Below are 21,080 nucleotides of genomic sequence, written 5' to 3'. Positions count from 1 at the left end.
AAAAGAGTACCTGTCACTACCTATTGCTATGATAGGGGATATTTACATTCCCTGAGATAACAATAAAAATGATTAAAAAAAAAAAAATGAAAGGAACAGTTTAAAAATAAGATAAAAAAATAATAATAATAAAGAAAAAAAAAAAAAAAAAAAAAAAGCACCCCTGTCCCCCCTGCTCTCGCGCTAAGGCGAACGCAAGCGTCGGTCTGGCGTCAAATGTAAACAGCAATTGCACCATGCATGTGAGGTATCGCCGCGAAGGTCAGATCGAGGGCAGTAAGTTTAGCAGTAGACCTCCTCTGTAAATCTAAAGTGGTAACCTGTAAAGGCTTTTAAAGGCTTTTAAAAATGTATTTAGTTTGTCGCCACTGCACGTTTGTGCGCAATTTTAAAGCATGTCATGTTTGGTATCCATGTACTCGGCCTAAGATCATCTTTTTTATTTCATCAAACATTTGGGCAATATAGTGTGTTTTAGTGCATTAAAATGTAAAAAAGTGTGTTTTTTCCCCAAAAAATGCGTTTGAAAAATCGCTGCGCAAATACTGTGTGAAAAAAAAAAATGAAACACCCACCATTTTAATCTGTAGGGCATTTGCTTTAAAAAAAATATATAATGTTTGGGGGTTCAAAGTAATTTTCTTGCAAAAAAAAATTATTTTTTTATGTAAACAATAAGTGTCAGAAAGGGCTTTGTCTTCAAGTGGTTAGAAGTGTGGGTGATGTGTGACATAAGCTTCTAGATGTTGTGCATAAAATGCCAGGACAGTTCAAAACCCCCCCAAATGACCCCATTTTGGAAAGTAGACACCCCAAGCTATTTGCTGAGAGTCATGTTGAGTCCATGGAATAATTTATATTGTGACACAAGTTGCGGGAAAGAGACAATTTTTTATTTTTTTTTGCGCAAAGTTGTCACTAAATGATATATTGCTCAAACATGCCATGGGAATATGTGAAATTACACCCCAAAATACATTCTGCTGCTTCTCCTGAGTACGGGGATACCACATGTGTGAGACTTTTTGGGAGCCTAGCCGCGTACGGGACCCCGAAAACCAAGCACCGCCTTCAGGCTTTCTAAGGCCGTAAATTTTTGATTTCACTCTTCACTGCCTATCACAGTTTCGGAGGCCATGGAATGCCCAGGTGGCAAAAAAAAACCCCAAATGACCCCATTTTGGAAAGTAGACACCCCAAGCTATTTGATGAGAGGTATAGTGAGTATTTTGCAGACCTCACTTTTTGTCACAAAGTTTTGAAAATTGAAAAAAGAAAAAAAAAAAATTTTTTTTCTCGTCTTTCTTTATTTTCAAAAACAAATGAGAGCTGCAAAATACTCACCATGCCTCTCAGCAAATAGCTTGGGGTGTCTACTTTCCAAAATGGGGTCATTTGGGGGGGGTTTGTGCCACCTGGGCATTCCATGGCCTCCGAAACTGTGATAGGCAGTGAGGAGTAAAATCAAAAATGTACGCCCTTAGAAATCCTGAAGGCAGTGATTGGTTTTCGGGGCCCCGTACGCGGCTAGGCTCCCAAAAAGTCCCACACATGTGGTATCCCCATACTCAGGAGAAGCAGCTAAATGTATTTTGGGGTGCAATTCCACATATGCCCATGGCCTGTGTGAGCAATATATCATTTAGTGACAACTTTGTGCAAAAAAAAAAAAAAAAAAAAAAAATTTGTCACTTTCCCGCAACTTGTGTCAAAATATAAAACATTCCATGGACTCAACATGCCTCAAAGCAAATAGCTTGGGGTGTCTACTTTCCAAAATGGGGTCATTTGGGGGGGGTTTTATGTCATCTGGGCATTTTATGGCCTTCAAAACTGTGATAGGTAGTGAGGAGTAAAATCAAAAATGTACGCCCTTAGAAATCCTGAAGGCAGTGATTGGTTTTCGGGGCCCCGTACGCGGCTAGGCTCCCAAAAAGTCCCACACATGTGGTATCCCCATACTCAGGAGAAGCAGCTAAATGTATTTTGGGGTGCAATTCCACATATGCCCATGGCCTGTGTGAGCAATATATCATTTAGTGACAACTTTTTGTAATTTTTTTTTTTTTTTGTCATTGTTCAATCACTTGGGACAAAAAAAATGAATATTCAATGGGCTCAACATGCCTCTCAGCAAATTCCTTGGGGTGTCTACTTTCCAAAATGGGGTCATTTGTGGGGGTTTTGTACTGCCCTGCCATTTTAGCACCTCAAGAAACGACATAGGCAGTCATAAATTAAAGGCTGTGTAAATTCCAGAAAATGTACCCTAGTTTGTAGACGCTATAACTTTTGCGCAAACCAATAAATATACACTTATTGACATTTTTTTTACCAAAGACATGTGGCCGAATACATTTTGGCCTAAATGTATGACTAAAATTGAGTTTATTGGATTTTTTTTAGAACAAAAAGTAGAAAATATCATTTTTTTTCAAAATTTTCGGTCTTTTTCCGTGTATAGCGCAAAAAATAAAAACGGCAGAGGTGATCAAATACTATCAAAAGAAAGCTCTATTTGTGGGAAGAAAAGGACGCAAATTTCGTTTGGGTACAGCATTGCATGACCGCGCAATTAGCAGTTAAAGCGACGCAGTGCCGAATTGTAAAAAGTGCTCTGGTCAGGAAGGGGGTAAAACCTTCCGGGGCTGAAGTGGTTAATGCACGTAACCAGCTCATCCCAACGCGTTTCATCCCAGGTAGTTTTTTAAGGGTTCATTTGAAATGATTTTGAAAAGCTAAAAGTTTTTATTATTAAAAATACATAACCATGCTTAAAGGGTTCACCTTTTAATTGAAATTAAAAAAATGAACTGAACTCACGTGTTGCTAAATTGGTTTTGCTGGTCACCTTAGTGCAGCACATCGGAACTGTTTCACCTGGATATGTTAGAAAATCCAAAGGTTGGTTCTCTCCGCACAAGCTCTCTGCAAAAGTGCTGCAGCCGCTAGAGTAAATTGGCAAATTGTCTATAAAAAAAAGGAAAAAGGACATATGAATTGGTCAGTCTGCTGGTCTGTTGCAGAAAGTAGTAAGGAACACAGAAAGCATACAGAGGACACAAGAGAACTTTGAATTTCAACAGGTATGTTTGCTTTTTTTTTTTTTTGGATGTATCAAACAGATATAACAAAATAATTTCAATGGTAATTTAACCACTTGCTGCCTGCCATATAGCAAAGTGATGTCCGCAAAGTGGTTGCAATATCCTGACCGGACGTCATATGACGTGGTCAGGATAACAAGCCGCGGTGATCGTTGTTGCAGCGCGTCAGTCTGACACACCGCAACTCCAATCTAGGTGTCCAATCACGGCTGATCACGATGTAAACAGGAAGAGCTGTTTATCGGCTTTTCCTCCCTTGCGTCTGACAGACGCGAGTAGAGGAGAGCCGATCGGCTGCTCCTCTGACAGGGGGGGTCTGCGCTGATTGTTTATCAGCGCAGCCCCCCGGATGCCCACCCATGACCACCAGGGATGCCACCAGGACTACCAGGGATGGCCACCACTGATGACCACCAGGTATGGCATCTCTGGTGGCCATGGGTGGCAATGTGTACCCACACATGATGCCAATGTGTGCCCACACATGATCCCAATCAGTGCCCACCAGCAATACCTGCCAGTGACTCCTAATCAGTGATGCCAGTCAGTGCCATCTATCAGTGTCAATTAGTGCCACTCATCAGTGTCCATCAGTGCCACCTATCAGTGCCCATCCATGCCCATCAGTGCCCACCTATCAGTGCCGGCTATCAGTGCCCATCAGTGCCGCCTTTTAGTGCCCATCTGTGCCACCTATGAGCGCCCATCTGTGCCGCCTATGAGTGCCCATCAGTGCTGCATATCAGTGCCCATTAGTGCCTCCTATCAGTGCTCATCAGTGTCGCATATCAGTGCCCATCAGTGCCACCTCATTGGTGCCACCTCATCCATGCTCATCAGTGCCACCTTATCAGTGCCGCCTCATCAGTGCCTATCAGTGAAGGAGAAAACATACTTATTTACAAAATTTTATAACAGAAACGAAGAAAAACTTTTTTTTTCAAAATTTTTGGTCTTTTTTTATTTGTTTAGCAAAAAATAAAAACCGCAGAAGTGATCAAATACCACCAAAAGAAAGCTCTATTTGTGGGAAGAAAAAAGATAAAAATGTTGTTTCGGTACAGCGTAGCATGACTGCGTAATTGTCATTTAAACAGAGACAGCGCTGAAAGCTGAAAATTGGCCTGGGCAGGAAGGGGGGGAGTGCCCAGTATTGAAGTAGTTAAAAGACCGGAATGGAGCAAATACGAGAGGTCGATTGTTAGGGTTTATACACACTATTACTGTAAGGAACCCCAACCAAAACCAAGCAAGCCATCAAGTAGACAAATATCTAATATTTACTGTATATACTGGCGATTTGTCTTTTAGACAAAGGTAGTTCCTTTGGCATTGAGTTCCTTTTTAATTACGCAAATATTATATTATTATATTATGTAATTTTATTTTTCTTGACAGCTTGTTCTGCATGTTCAGAAAAGTAAAAAAAAAAAAGCATGTAAAAAAATAAAAAAAATAATATGTATGTGTACAGTATTAAAGTGGAACGTCACTCTCTCAATCAACATGGACTATTTCTAATCCTTATGCTGCTAGAATTAGTAAATAGATAGTAAAGTATATCATATTTAATTGTTTTATATATTATTTTATTTTATTTATTCAGCTACTTCCTGGTTTTAATGCCTAGGCAAATGATGTCATACATCCCAGGAGTCTTCAGGAGGAGAGGGAGGGTTCTCAGCTCAGCCCATGCCTAAGCTAAGGGCAGAGGAATTCTAGGAAGTAAATTCTACGTGAAACATCTGCCCTTACTCAAGATAGTAACTGCCAGAAATGCCAGGGGGGTGTTTTTCAAAATGATTTCTCAGCAAAATAAAGCAACTAGGCATAGATGGATTGAGGAGCTTGCTTTGAATATTAACAATCTAAAGACCGCCCTATAGCAGTTTTTCTGCTACAGGGCTGCTCTCCTGAGCAGAATTATGTATATATACGTGATTCTGCACTTCCGCCTGATTATTCACAGCAGAAGCCGATCTGCGGTTGCCTGACACTGAATGTCCGCCGGCACACATTGATTGCTGGTAAAACACACAGAACAGGAATCTGCCAATATAAACAAGGCAGATCTCCACTCTGATGGAGGGGGAGGGACGGATTTTGTGTTCCTGCAAAGCAGGGAACAAAATCTATTTCTTCCTTTAGTAAAAGCACCTCACACGGTACACATAAACACTGGCTAGGCACACAGTTAACCCTTTGATCACCCTAGATGTTTAACCCCTTCCCAACAAATGTCAATAATACAGTGACAGTGCATATTTTTAACACTAATCACTGCATTAGTGTCACTGGTTACTGCAAAGTATCAAAAGTGTCAGTTAGTGTCTGATTGTCTGCCCTGCTATAAGTCACTGATCCCCGCATTACTAGTATAAAAAAAAATTTCCATAAATATTTACCATAGTTTGTAGACGCTATAACGCTAATATACACTTACTGGGATTTTACTACGAAAAACTCTTTCTCCATAATTATGTGTACATGCGCCTATATCACGCAGTACAGTTGCAGCACGCATACACATCAGTAGGGATGAGCCGAACACCCCCCCGGTTCGGTTCGCACCAGAACCTGCAAACGGACCAAAAATTCACACGAACGTTAGAACCCCATTGACGTCTATGGGACTCGAACATTCGAAATCAAAAGTGCTAATTTTAAAGCCTAATTTGCATGGTGTTGTCCTAAAAAGGGTTTGGGGACCCGGGTCCTGCCCCAGGGACATGTATTAATGCAAAAAAAAGTTTTAAAAACTGCCGTTTTTTCGGGAGCAGTGATTTTAATGATGCTTAAAGTAAAAAAAAAAAAAAAGGTGAAATATTCCTTTAAATATCGTACCTGGGGGGGTGTCTATAGTATGCCTGTAAAGTGGCGCGTGTTTCCTGTGCTTAGAACAGTCCCTGCACAAAATTACATTTTTAAAGGAATAAAAGTCATTTAAAACTGCTTGCGGATTTAATGTAATGTCGGGTCCTGGCAATATGGATGAAAATCAGTGAGACAAACAGCATGGATACCCCCCAGTCCATTACCAGGCCCTTTGGGTCTTGTATGGATATTAAGGGGAACCCTGCACCCAAATTAAAAAAAGGAAAGGCGTGGGGCCACCAGGCCCTATATACTCTGAACAGCAGTATACAGGCGGTGCAAACAAGACAGGGACTATAGGTTTGTTGTTAAGTAGAATCTGTTTGTAATTTTGAACTGGAACATTTTTAACGTGTTTAGCTCCAGCCAAAAAATCTATTTTAAGCTTTTTGGAAAACATAGGGAAGGGTTATCACCCCTGTGACATTTGTTTTGCTGTCTGTGCTCCTCTTCAGAAGATTTCACCTCACTTTCTGTCCCAAGGACAAATGTTTTTAGAAAATTTGGGGTTTTTTGTGAAACAAGGATTGGTGATAAAGCATCAGTGGAAAGGAGAAACGTTTTTCCCATATTAACTCTTACAGGAGAGAATTTCCCTTCCTAGGGGTAGATTTCATCTCACTTCCTGTTGTCTCCTTCCGTTTGCAAGTAGGAGTCGTTTGTAAGTTGGATTTTGAAAGTAGGGTCCTGCCCTATATACTCTGCAGAAATTTGGGCCTTAGGTGTTGGTGTTGCCACAACACTGTAAGCCCTCACAGGGCCCTGCTGTGAAATATTAGATCAAGAATTGTAATTACATGCCCCTGTTTAACAGGGGCAGAAAAATTGGGCCTTTGGTGATGGTGGTGGTGCTGGTGCCACAACACTGTAAGTCCTCACAGTTACTCTTGGTGGGCACTGCAACGGGCCCTGCTGTGAAATATTAGATCAAGAATTGTAATTACATGTCCCTGTTGAACAGGGGCAGAAAAATTGGGCCTTAGGCACTGGTGCTGGTGCCACAACACTGCAACCCCTCACAGATACTCTAGTTGGAGCGCAGGAACGAGCCCTGCTGCAAAGTATTGCATCAAAAATTGTAATTGCAAGCCCCTGTTAAACAGGGGCTGAAAAATTGGGCCTTAGGCACTGGTGCTGGTGCCACAACACTGCAACCCCTCACAGATACTCTTGTTGGAGCACAGGAACGAGCCCTGCTGCAAAGTATTGCATCAAAAATTGTAATTACATGCCCCTGTTAAACAGGGGCTGAAAAATTGGGCCTTAGGCACTGGTGCTGGTGCCACAACACTGCAACCCCTCACAGATACTCTAGATGGAGCGCAGGAACAAGCCCTGCTGCAAAATATTGCATAAAAAATTGTAATTACACCCCCCTGTTAAACAGGGGCTGAAAAATTGGGCCTTAGGCACTGGTGCTGGTGCCACAACACTGCAACCCCTCACAGATACTCTAGATGGAGCGCAGGAACGAGCCCTGCTGCAAAGTATTGCATCAAAAATTGTAATTACACGCCCCTGTTAAACAGGGGCTGAAAAATTGGGCCTTAGCCACTGGTGGCGGCGCCCAGAACCAAAAATGTTCTTACAAGCTATCAGCATGATCATTGAGGAGGAAGAGGATAATCACTCAGCATAACAGGATAGTCACTCAGCATCAGCATAGGCAGTCTTGAAGGGATCTGACATTTCAAAAAAAATTATTCGGTTACATCAGCATCAGGTGCTTGGTAGCTGGTGGTGATCCAAGACTGATTCATTTTTATGAAGGTCAGTCGATCGACCGAGTCGGTGGACAAACGCACCCTGTGATCGGTTACAAAGCCTCCAGCAGCACCGAATGTGCGTTCCGAAAGAACGCTGGATACAGGACAGGCCAGTAGCTCAATTGCATACTGTGCACGCTCTGGCCAGTGTTCCATCCTCAAGACCCAGTAACCCAGAGGATTTTCGGTGGGAAAGGTGTCCAAGTCAGATCTTGCCCCTAGGTATTCCTGCGCCATGTAAAACAGACGCTGGCGATAGTTGCTGGAACCGATCATACCTTGGGGCTGCGGACTAAAAAATTGTCTGAACACAACGGTCAGACGGCCGCCTTCTCCACCGCTCCTTCTTTGACTGACCAAAGCCTCAGCAACACGTTGTCCAGAAACAGGAGTTTGTAACCTCTTAGTCTCTGGGAACGCATTACACAGAGCTTTCTGCATGGCCTCCCGAAGATGTTTTATCTTCTGCTCCCTCTGCGACGGCAAGATAAGCTCCACAACCTTATCTTTGTAACGTGGATCAAGGAGGGTTGCCAGCCAGTATTAATCTCTCTCCTTGATACCACGAATATGAGGATCTTTCCGCAGGCTTTGGAGGATCAGGGAGGCCATGCAGCTTAGGTTTGCTGAGGCATTCGGTCCGGAGTCCTCTAGGTCACTAAGGATGACATGATCCGCAGCCACCTCCTCCCAGCCACGTACAAGTCCATGGGTTTCTTGGGACTGTAAATTAACCCTTAAAGACTGCTGCTGATGCTGAGTGCCAGGCTCCACCTCCATGCTGACACAATCCTCCCCCTCCTCCTCTTCCTGTGTGATCGGCGGGCACGCAGGAACACTGTCTGGATAAAGGGGGCCTTGAGAGGTAAGGAAGTCCTCCTCTTCCTGATTCTGTTCTGCCTCAAGTGCCCTGTCCATTATTTCACAGAGCGTGTGCTCCAACAGGTGGACAAGGGGGACAGTGTCACTGATGCATGCACTGTCACTGCTCACCATCCTCGTGGCCTCCTCAAATGGTGACAGGACAGTGCATGCATCCCTGATCATGGCCCACTGGCGTGGGGAAAAAAAATAAGCTCCCCTGACCCTGTCCTGGTGCCATAGTCACACAGGTACTCATTGATGGCCCTCTCCTGCGTGTGCAGCCGCTGCAGCATGGCCCACGTTGAGTTCCACCTGGTTGGCATGTCACAGATTAGGCGGCTCTTGGGCAGGTTAAATTCCTTTTGGAGGTCTGCCAGCCGAGCACTGGCATTATATGACCGGCAGAAATGCACACAGACTTTCCTGGCCTGCCTCAGGACATCCTGTAAGCCCGGGTACCTGCCCAAGAACTGCTGCACCACCAAGTTAAGGACGTGAGCCAAACAGGGCACATGGGTCAGTTGTCCCTGTCGGAGGGCGGAGAGGAGGTTGGTGCTATTGTCGCAAACCACCATTCCTGCCTTAAGTTGGCGTGGCATCAACCTGCCCCTGCAGAGCTGACAGAATCTCTGCCCCAGTGTGGCTCCTGTCCCCCAAGAACACCAACTCAAGCACCGCATGGCATCTTTTGGCCTGCGTACTTGCGTAGCCCCTTGAACGTCTACGGAGCACCACTGGTTCCGAGGACAAAGCACAGGAAGAGGCCATGGAGGAAGAAGAAGAGGAGGGGGTGGAGGAGAGAGGTGTGTCAGAATCACCAGTACTGGCATTTTGGAGGCATGGTGGTGGAACAACCTCCAACACTACTGCACCTTGTCCTGCATCCTTCCCAGCTGCCAGCAGAGTCACCCAGTGCGCCGTGAAAGTTAGGTAACGTCACTGTCCATGCCTACTGGATCATGAGTCAGTGGTAATATGCACCTTACCGCTGACTGCCCTGTCCAGCGAGGCCAAGACATTGCCTTCCACATGCCGGTAGAGAGCCGGAATCGCCTTCCGTGAGAAAAAGTGGCGTTTGGGAACCTGTCACTGAGGAACCGCACATTCCACAAACTCAAAGAAGGGGGCAGAGTCTACCAACTGAAAAGGTAGCAGTTGAAGTGCTAGCAATTTTGCCAAGCTACTATTCAACCGCTGGGCATGTGGATGGCTGGGAGCAAACTTCTTTCTGCGGTGCAGCAGCTGGGGCAGGGAAATTTGCCTGGTAGAATCTGAAGTCGGTGTAATGATAGCAGATTGCCCGCAAGTACTTGGCTGTGACACACCTAATTCTACACCTTCATTCCTCTCAGTGCAGGTCTCAGAGAGGACTGAAGGTATAGTGGGGTTGGTGATCCCAGCTGATGAGGAGCAAGGAGAGGTCCTCTTTGTTCTTTGGTGTGGGTCTTTTAGGTACGCTTGCCAACAAACTGCATGGCAGGTCAACATAAGTCTGGTAAAGCATGTGGTGCCCAAGCGGGAGATGTTTTGGCCACTTGAGATACGCTTGAGACATATGTTGCAAATGGCAGCAGTGCGATCTGATGCACTCGTCTCAAAAAAGGCCCACACCAAAGAACTTTTGGAATAACGCGCAGAGACAGCAGCGCCCTGCACATGCTGAGCTCTGCGGGGTGATGCAGTCAGTTTGCTGCCCTTAGGCTGGCCCCTGGAGGGCATCCTGCCTCGTTGGCGATGTGCCTCCTCCTCCTCCTCCCCCTCTCTCCTATCAGGCACCCACGTGGAGTCAGTGACCTCATCATCCCCTACAGCCTCATCACTGGAGCAAACCTGGCAGTATACTGCAGCAGGGGGAACATGACTGCCAGATTGCTGTCCTTCTTGGGCACCCCCTCTGTCCGGGCTCACATTACTGCCTTCATCTAGCTGAGTACCATCATCAGAGCCTTCAAAACGCTGGGCATCCTCCTGGAGCATGTACCCAACACTGTGGTCAAACAGTTCGAGGGACTCCTCAGGAGGACATGGTGGGGCTAGGGAAGGAGTCACTGATGCCATTGAGCCGAGGGAAGAGGCCACGTTGGCAGCTGCTTTGCCAGACAAAGTACCCTGAGCCTGGGTGAGAGAGCATGAGGAGGATGAGGACGGCTTGGTCATCCACTCGACCAAGTCTTCCGCATGTTGCGGCTCAAGACGACCAGCTGCCGAAAAAAAAGGCCAAGCGTGTCCCACAGCCATGTGCTGATGAGGATGCACCATGTCCACGTTCAGCACTGTTGCCTCTAGACACAGAGCATGCTTGCCCTCTTTTATTGGCTTGTGACTGTCTGCCTCTCCTTGTTGGCCTTCCAGACATACTATTGGCCTGTAGTGAGCTGCACAAAACTGGGATGTATATATATATATATATATATATATATATATATATATACCGATTATACTGCAGCTAGCAGAATCAACTGCCTGCCTGTAGTATTATTAGTATGAGAACACCTGCACTTGTCTTCAGGTAGCTATACTGTAGGTGCAACTGTGCAGGGTACACAGTACAGTAACTGGAAATACTTCAAGAGCCTACACAAGCACCTGGCTGCAGGTAACTATACTGTAGGTGAGACTGTGCGGGGTACAAAGTACAGTAACTGGAAACACTTCAAAGAGCCTACACAAGCACCTGGCTGCAGGTAGCTATACTGTAGGTGAGACTGTGCAGGGTACACAGCGCAGTAACTGGAAATACTTCAAAGAACCTACACAAGCACCTGGCTGCAGGTAGCTATACTGTAGGTGAGACTGTGCAGGGTACACAGTACAGTAACTGGAAATACTTCAAAGAGCCTACACAAGCACCTGGCTGCAGGTAGCTATACTGTAGGTGAGACTGTGCGGGGTACAAAGTACAGTAACTGGAAATACTTCAAAGAGCCTACACAAGCACCTGGCTGCAGGTAGCTATGCTGTAGGTGAGACTGTGCAGGGTACACAGTACAGTAACTGGAAATACTGTAAAAACACCTGCCTACCTGTCAGTATATTAGGAAGAGAAGAACAGGATCTAGCTAAACTGAATACAGTGTGTATATATATATATATATATATATATATATATATATATATATATATATATACACAACACCTGGGATGCATATATATACATAATACACTGTAACTGCAGCTAACTGACTCGACCTGCCTACTCTATCTAACTTAAATCAAATGACACTGTCTCTCTCTCTATCTCTGTCTCAACGCCAGAACACACTACACAGGGCCGACGTGCAGGCGGCCTTATATAGTGTGGGGCGTGTACTAAACCCCCTGAGCCATAATTGGCCAAAGCCTCCTTGGCTTTGGCCAATTACGGCTCTCTGTACACACAGCGCTGTGATTGGCCAAGCATGCAGGTCATAGTGCATGCTTGGCCAATCATCAGCCAGCAATACACTGCGATGCCGCAGTGAATTATGGGCCGTGACGCGCCACTCGAATTTGGCGCGAACGGCCCATATCGTTCGTAATTCAGCGAACGACCGAACACGCGATGTTCGAGTCGAACATGCGTTCGACTTGAACACAAAGCTCATCCCTACACATCAGTGAGTTTTATTTGACGTCTTTGCTTTCTATATTCTAGCTTTCAAGGTTTATAAGTGCAGTTTTTCCCAAATGAGATAGTCTGTCAGTGGTCTCCAAACTGCGGCCCTGGGGCCGGATGTGGCCCTTTGCTGGCCTCTATCTGGCCCTTGGGGCACTATTTCATCCACAACTGACACCAATGATGGGGCACCATGCCTCCCACTGACACCAATGATGGGGTACTATTCCTCCCACTGATATCAACAATGGGGCCACATTACCACCACTTAAACCAATAATGACACATTGTTTACTCCCACTGACACTGGAACATTTTCTTCTCCCATTGGCTACAGTCTGGCCCCCTTTAAGTCCAAAGGATAGTAAACTGGCCCTTTGTTTAGAAAGTTTGGAGACTCCAGGTCTATGTGAATGGAAGATACATTTTATCTTTCTCTGTTTTTGCTGAGATAGAAGAAAAAAACATGGGTGTAGAAAAAAAAAACAATAATAATTTAAAAAATTTAATAAAAATAAATACCTAGAACAAGGATTGACCTAGGTCAGCCTCGGGGTTAGTGTTTGGGTCAAGGTCAGAGTCAAAGGATAAAGTCAAGGTCAGGATCAGTATTTTTTTGAACAGGATTTTTTTTTTTATTAGTATCAGTGTCAGTGTGTTTTAGGTAGGATTAAAAAAAAAAGCAAAATGTGCACTATTGTTTCTAGGCTGTACTATAGGTACAAACAAAAACGATCATACTGTACACATATGTGGTATCCCTGCAATCGACAGGAGCAGGAAAATTTATTTTGGGTTGTTCTTTGGTGGTAGGTTATGGTAGTAGCAAGAAATATGCAGTTAAATTTAAAAAATAAAAAAGGTTTTTCACTATTTTGGGCCAGTTTTCCTTAGCTAATAAAAAAAAAAAATCAGGAGATATCCATAACTATTTACCACTAAATGAAAGCCCAATTTGTCCTGAAAAAAAACATGGTATAATCCACCTGGATGCACAAAATAATTGCAATGATGTACGGTTTTACTAACGTGTCAAAGTTACAAAATTGGGTTTAGGCATTAAGATTTGTTTTACCCTTAGGTGCAAAGAGGTTAAACTTCCTGTACACATTTTAAGACATGATTTTCAGCTTTGATTGAAGTGTATGTCGAAGTCCACAAGATGGCTTCCACCACAATTGTGCGACAAGCAAACGTTAAATTCAGGTAAATCTGACATTACTTACATCCTATAAATTTTCCTTGAAGAGTCAAGCAATACCTTTCTTCTCCGGTACATGTAATTGAATAGTTGGCTGTGCAGGGTTCATGATTGGAAAAACAAGCCGGGCACAGAACACCATTCTTGGTGGCATTTTCTGTCTTCACTTCAAGTAACAACATGGAAGAAAATGGAAAGAAAAATGTAAGCAAGACTTCCATTACTGCACAACGTGCACCATCACAATAACTAGCAATACATCTCCAAAATGCTTAAGTTCCTTTAGTCTTTTTTATCTCTACTTTAAAAGTAAAAACTGCTTTTTGCATACTCTGCATGACATACTAATGAAAACATTTTCATCTCCTGCATTAAAGCATAGCTAAACACAAAAATAAAAATGTAACAATGTAACATATTCCAGCCTAATATTTACCTAAACAGTATCTGAGCACCACAAAACAAAATTTTATTTTGTTTAATATTCACAGAAAACTCCCCCATTTCTCCATGCTTTATGTTGTTGAGAAATCACTTTGAAAAAGATCCCCCGCCTAGGATGACCACATTCCAAACTGCCAGGGACACCCCACCCCCTTCCCAAGAAGAGATCATTTTTGATACCTTTTTTTGGGCCCGTATTTGGAATTCACTAGTTGGGGGGGTATCATGTCCTCATTCTATCACAGGAATAGATGTTACAGCATTACAAAACAAAACATAAAGTGAAACAACAGTATGTCAAACAACACTTGTTCTCAACCTGAACAGTCCAGGTACCAGCAGAGCATGTAGATGTGAGGACTGAAAGGTCAAAGTTTGAAATGAAACCCTTACACTCTGGTCGAAGCGGAGTGCAGCCATCTGTCGTACAGCATGTTACATTGTATGAAATGTGAACTCCAGGAGTAGAAGAGCTTTCACTTCTGTTGCAAGCCTGGGGTTTCCAACAAGTCCTCCAGAAAATTCCTCGGAAAGAAGCTTCATCTTCAAAAGAAGAACAAACATAATTTGAAAGAAAATCTGTCTACTGGAGCAAGAGACCATTGTATTTATTTTGATATGGTTCTAGCTCACAATCTGAGCTTTATGCTATCCATGTCCAAAGAAGCAACCCCCCCCCCCCCCACTTTGAGGATTTACCCAGTGGTATTACATATATATTTATACTTTGATAGGTTGGCAGGTCCTGAGTGATGACATCAGCCTCTATCTGAATCAATATACAGGATTCTGTGCTCAGGGGATGGGGCTATGACACCCCACACTATTTTCTTTGCTGGGCATCATTTAGCCTGTAACACTAATCCTTAGGACATCATACAGCCAAAAAGAGGTACTGCGGGTGAGAAATTTGAAGTTGAGGTGAATATTGCAGCCTGAGCTGCTTTTTAAACCCTTGGAAATTAGTTTAAACCCCTCCGTGGCTCCTCGGAGTGACGTCATCATGCATGCAGGTAATCGTACCACTGCTGTTTTTGTGCAGATGACATAGATTGTAAAACTTGTTGTGTAGCGAGTTCTCTGTATGATACAAGCTGATGCTTCTGATAAGTTTGTGGGTGTTTTTAAAGTGTGAATTTGTCCAGTAAAGTCTATCATTATACACTATGGGCCCTCGTTTCCAATCTCTTTGAGTATGAAGAGATTAACCCTTGAGCTACCTGTTGCAGGAAGCATTCATCCCATTGAAAGTTATACCTCATTTTACACTTCAGAAGCTTTGTTGGACCTCCTGTAATTTAATGGGTTATTTGCTAAAGGGGAGCAGATTTGTGCACTTGGGTGTAGAGTGAGCAAACTGGATTACTGCACGGTGTGAAGAGCACTTTGATGAACACTTTGCATTATTGCATTTGTTTGTGGCGTGAAGCACAGTATTTTTGGGAGTGGAATAATCTTATTTAGAAATATTTTTATATGTCAACAGTGAGCACTATGATTTATCCTTCTCTTTGAGCTATTGTCGTTTTGGGGAAGAATAATCTTAATACTGTGTATTGCCCCTTTCAGCATCAGTGACAGTGTGAAGTCTTTTGTAACATTTGTCTGTCTATAAAGCCCCGAATTCTTACAGATGATATAGCTGCCCATTCGTCTTGGCAAAACGTTTCCGGGTCATGTAAAGTTTTTGTTTGTCTCCCCAGAGTGGCTGGATGATATTAAGGTCAGGAGTAGGGATGAGCCAATCACCCTCCAGTTCGGTTCGCAGCAGAACAGGCAAAAAATGTGTTTGACCATGTGAACACCATTAAAGTCTATGGGACACGAATGTGAAAAATCAAAAGTGTTAATTTTAAATGCTTATATGCAAGTTATTACAATAAAAAGTGTTTGGGGAACGGGTCCTGCCCCAGAGGACATGTATCAATGCAAAAAAAGTTTTAAAAACTGAAGTTTTTTCAGGAGCAGTGATTTTAATAATGCTTCAAGTGAAACAATAAAAATGAAATATTCCTTTAAATATCGTGCCTGTGGGGTGTCCTTAGTATGCTTGTAAAGTAGCGCATTGTGCCCGTATTTAGAACAATACCACAGCAAAATGACATTTCTAAAGGAAAAAATGTAGTTTAAAACTACTCACAGCTGTAATGTATTGTCAAGTCCCTGCAATATAGATTAAAATCATTTTAAAAAAACAGCATGGGTCCCCCCCAGTCCATTACCAGGCCCTTTGGGTCAGGTATGGATATTAAGGGGAACCCCGCACCCAAATAAAATAAAAAGGGCGTGGGGGTCCCCCAGGCCCCCAGGCACTATATACTCTGAACAGCAATATATATACTATACGGCCTACCCTATATACTCTGCAGAAAATTGGGCCTTAGGTGTTGGTGGTACCAGAACATTGTAAGCCCTCACAGTTACTCTTGGTGAGTGCAGGAACGGGCCCTGCTGTGAAATACTATATCAAAAATTGTAATTACACCCCCCACAGGGGCAGAAAAATTGGGCCTTTGGTGTTGGTGGTACCAGAACAGTGTAAGCCCTCACAGTTAATCTTGTTGGGCGCAGGAACCGGCCCTGCTGTGAAATATTATATCAAGAATTGTAATGACATGCCCCTGTTAAACAGGGGCAAAAAAATTGGGGCCTTTGGTGGTGGTGGTACCAGAACACTGTAAGCCCTCACAGTTAATCTTGTTGAGTGCAGGAACCGGCCCTGCTGTAAAATATTATATCAAGAATTATAATTACATGCCCCTGTTAAACAGGGGCAGAAAAATTGGGCCTTGGGTGGTGGTGGTGCCACAACACTGTAAGCCCTCAAAGATTTTCTTGCTGGGCGCAGAAACGGGCCCTGCGTTGAAATATTATATCAAAATTTGTAATTACATGCCCCTGTTAAACAGGGGCAGAAAAATTGGGCCTTGGGTGGTGGTGGTGGCGCCCTAAACCAAAAATATTGTTGGAAGCTAGCATTGGGAAGAAATAGGATAGTCAGCATAGGCAGTCTTCAAGGGATCCCACATCCATAGAAAATTCAATCAGTTACATCAGCATCAGATGCTTGATAGCTGCTGATCCAAGACTGATTCATTTTTATGAATGTGAGCCTATCAACGGAGTCTGTGGACAGGCGCACTCTATGATCCATTACAAACCCGCCAGCAACACTGAATGTGCGTTCAGAAAGAACGCTGGATGCAGGACAGACCAGTAGCTCAATTGCATATTGAGCAAGTTCTGACCAGTGGTCCATCCTCAAGACCCAGTAACCCAGTGGATGCTCTGTTGGAAAGGTTTCCGAGTCTGCTCTCTCTCCTAGATATTCCTGCACCATGTAATGCAGACGCTGGAGATGGTTGCTTGAACTGATCAGACCTTGGCGCTGAGGACTGAAAAATTGTTTAAAGGCGGCCGGCCACATTCTCCACCACTCTTCCTCAGCAACACGCTGTCCAGCACCAGGAAATTGTAACCTCCCAGGGTCTGGAAATTGCACAAACCTTTCTTCAAGGCATCTTGAAGATGTTTCATCCTCTGCTCCCTCTGCGAAGGCAGGATGAGTTCTGCAACCTTACCCTTGTAACGTGGATCAAGAAGGGATGCCAGCCAGCAATGATCCCTCTCCTTGATACCACGAATCCTAGGCTCCTTTCGCAGGCTTTGCAGAATCAGGGAGGCCATGCAGCGCAAGTTTGCAGAGGCATTCAATTCTGAGTCCTCTGGGTCACTAAGGATCACATGATCCGTAACTACCTCCTCCCAGCCACGTACAACTCCTTGGGTTTCTGGGGACTGAAAACCATCCCTTGAAGACTGCTGCTGAGTGTTATCCTCTACATCCATGCTGACACAATCCTCCTCCTCCTCTTCTTCCTGTGTCCTTGGCAGGCCCGCAGGAATGCTATCTGGATAAAGGGGGCCTTGAGAGGTAAGGAAGTCCTCCTCTTCCTCCAGCCCTTCTGCCTCAAGTGCTCTGTCCATTATTTCATGAAGCGTATGCTCCAACAGGAAGACTAGAGGGACAGTGTCACTGATATTGTCGCTGCTCACCATTCTTGTGGCTTCCTCAAATGGTGATAGGACAGTGTATGCATCCTTGATCAGTAGCCACTGGCATGGCGAAAAGAAGCCAAGGTCCCCTGACCCTGTCCTGGTGCCATACTCACACAGGTACTCATTGATGGTTCTCTGCTGCATGTGCAGCCGCTGCAGCATTGCCAACATTGAGTTCCACCTGGTGGGCATGTCACAAATGAGGCGGTTGGTGGGCAGGTTGCATTCCCTTTGAATGTCAGCCTGCTGAGCACTGGCATTCTATGACCGGCGGAAATGACCGCAGACTTTTTTGGCCTGCCTCAGGAGATCCTGTAAGCCTGGGTACCTGCTCAAGAACCGCTGCACCACCAAATTCAGGACGTGTGCCAAACATAGAACATGGGTCAAGTGTCCCTGTCGCAGGGCGGAGAGAAAGTTGGTGCCATTGTCGCATACAACCATTCCTGGCTTAAGCTGGCATGGCGTCAACCACCTCTGAGCCTGCCCCTACAGAGCTGACAGAATCTCTGCCCCAGTGTGGCTCCTGTCCTCTAAGCAGATCAACTCAAGCACCGCATGTCATCTTTTTGTCTGACTGCTTGCGTAGCCCCTTGAACGCTTACGGAGCACCGCTGGTTCAGAGGACAAATCTGCAGAAGAGGCCGTAGAGGAAGAAGAAGAGAAGGGGGTGGAGGAGAGAGCTGTGGCAGAATCACCACTAGCATTTTGGAGGCGTGGTGGTGGAACAAGCTCCAACAATACTGAACCCAGTCCTGCATCCTTCCCAGCTGCCAGCAGAGTTACCCAGTGCGCTGTGAAGGAAAGGTAATATCCCTGCCCATGCCTGCTGGACCATGAGTCAGTGGTAATATGCACCTTACTGCTGACCTCCCTGTCCAACAAGGCCAAAAGATTGGCTTCCACATGCCGGTAGAGAGCCGGAATGGCCTTCAGTGAAAAGAAATGGCGTTTTGGAACCTTCCACTGAGGTACAGCACATTCCACAAATTCATGAAAGGGGGCAGGGTCTACCAGCTGAAAAGCCAGCAGTTGCAGTGCTAGCAATTTGGCCAAGCTAGCATTTAGACGCTGAGCATGTGGATGGCTGGGACCAAATTTCTTTTTACGGTTCAACAACTGGGGTAGGGAAATTTGCCTGCTAAAATCAGATGGTGGTGTACTGCTAGCAGATTGGCTGCAAGTACTTGGGACACCTCTTGCTATACCTTTATTCCTCTCAATGCAGGTTTTTGAGATGACTAGAGGTATAGTGGGGTTGGAGATCCCAGATGAGGAGCAAGGAGAAGTCCTCCTTTTTGTTTGATGTGGGTCTTTCAAGTGCTGTTGCCAACGGACTGCATGGCAGGTCGTCATATGTCTGGTCAAGCATGTGGTGCCCAAGCGGCTTCTGTTCTGGCCACGCTTGATCCGCTTCAGACATAGGTGCAATCTGCTGCACACGTGTCAAAAAAGGCCCACACCAAGTCAGCGGGGGGTGAGCAGTGCCCTGCGCCTGCGGAGCTCTGCGTTGTGATGCAATAGGGTGGCTGCCCTTAAGCTGCCCCCTAGAGGACATCCTGCCTCATTGGAGTTGTGCCTCCTCCTCCTCCTCTCTTCTCTCAGGCACCCAAGTACAGTCAGTGACCTCATCATCCTCTCCCTCCTCGTCACTGGAGCAAACTTGGCAGTATGCTGCAGCTGGGGGAACATGACTGCCAGTTTCTTGTCCTTCTTGGGCACCCCCTCTCTCTAGGCTTACGTTACTGCCTTCCTCAACCTGGGAACCAACATCGGAACATTCAAATTGCTGCGCATCCTCCAGCAAACCAGACACCGTGATCGAATAATTCTGGGGACTCCTCCGTGCATGATGGTGGGGCTATCTAAGGAGTGACTGTGGACAAGGAGCTGGTGGAATAGGCCACTTTGGTGGCTGCGTTGGAAGGCAAACTACTCTACACCACCTGAAAAGTAGTGAAAACTCTACTACGGCTGCGCTGTATTGTGTACTGTGTACAACACCAGAAGTGTAGTAAAAACTGTACACACTGTATTAGATACTGTGTATACTGCCTGCACTGTATTAGCAACTGTACTATGGCTTCACTGTATTGTGTACTGTGTACACCACCAGAAGTGTAGTAGAAGTTGTACACACTGTATTAGATACTGTGTACACCACCAGAAAAGTAGTAGAAACTGTACTACAGCTGCACTGTATTGTGTACTGTGTACACCACCAGAAGTGTAGTAGAAATTGTACACACTGTATTAGATACTGTGTACACCGCCTGCACTGTATTAGCAACTGTACTACGGCTGCACTGTATTCACCACCAGAAGTGTAGTAGAAACTGTACACACTGTATTAGATACTGTGTACACCACCAGAAAAGTAGTGAAAACTGTACTATGGCTGCACTGTATTGTGTACTATGTACACCACCAGAAGTGTAGTAGAAACTGTACACACTTTATTAGATACTGTGTACACTACCTGCACTGTATTAGCAACTGTACTACGTCTGCACTGTATTTTATACTGTGTATACCACCAGAAGTGTAGTAGAAACTGTACACACTGTATTAGATACTGTGTACACCACCAGAAAAGTAGTGAAAACTGTACTATGGCTGCACTGTATTGTGTACTGTGTACACCACCAGAAGTGTAGTAGAAACTGTACACACTGTATTGAATACTGTGTACATCGCCTGAACTGTATTAGCAACTGTACTACGGCTGCACTGTTTTTTATACTATGTACACCACCAGAAGTGTAGTAGACACTTTACACACTGTATTAGATACTGTGTACATTGTATATTAATACACCGCCTGAAGTGTATTAGAAATAGTACACCATAGAATGCACTGTAGATATAGGCTACACTGGATGCAGAGTGTGTGTGTGTGTATATATATATATATATATATATATATATATATATATATATATAACTGTATATATTGTAACGATCCGGGGTGATTAAGCTCTAGTGATGCATCCGAGTTGAAGAAATCGTGTCAGTCCGGACTGCATTTGCAAGGGCATGGCAGCCCATTTTTATTCAAAAGAAACAAAGTTCAAAACATAAACATTAGATTCCCTCACAGGGGTATTCAGCATTGCAGCCCTGCTTCAGAACAACCAGCATTCAGCCTTCCTGGCTAAAAACACCGCACT

The 21,080-nt window shown here is 44.6% G+C and overlaps 1 protein-coding gene across 1 annotated transcript in view; it reads right to left on the bottom strand.

Moving 5' to 3' along the window:
• LOC141110554 (phospholipase A2 inhibitor and Ly6/PLAUR domain-containing protein-like) overlaps positions 1-21,080 on the bottom strand; it is a 118,807-nt gene that overhangs the window by 18,833 nt on the left and 78,894 nt on the right. The window contains exons 2-4 of the mRNA XM_073601951.1: positions 14,245-14,394; positions 13,433-13,573; positions 2,824-2,970 (exon numbers count right to left, since the gene is read on the bottom strand). Of these exons, the coding sequence (XP_073458052.1) occupies positions 2,824-2,866 (43 nt within the window). The 5' untranslated portion in view covers positions 2,867-2,970; positions 13,433-13,573; positions 14,245-14,394. The remainder of the gene's footprint in view (positions 1-2,823; positions 2,971-13,432; positions 13,574-14,244; positions 14,395-21,080) is intronic.

The sequence above is a fragment of the Aquarana catesbeiana genome, linkage group LG10 (assembly GCF_042186555.1).
Source record: "Aquarana catesbeiana isolate 2022-GZ linkage group LG10, ASM4218655v1, whole genome shotgun sequence".
In the NCBI taxonomy this organism is placed as follows: Eukaryota; Metazoa; Chordata; class Amphibia; order Anura; family Ranidae; genus Aquarana; species Aquarana catesbeiana.
The sequence above is the reverse complement of the archived record's forward strand: the minus strand, read 5'-3'. Positions and strand labels throughout refer to the sequence as shown.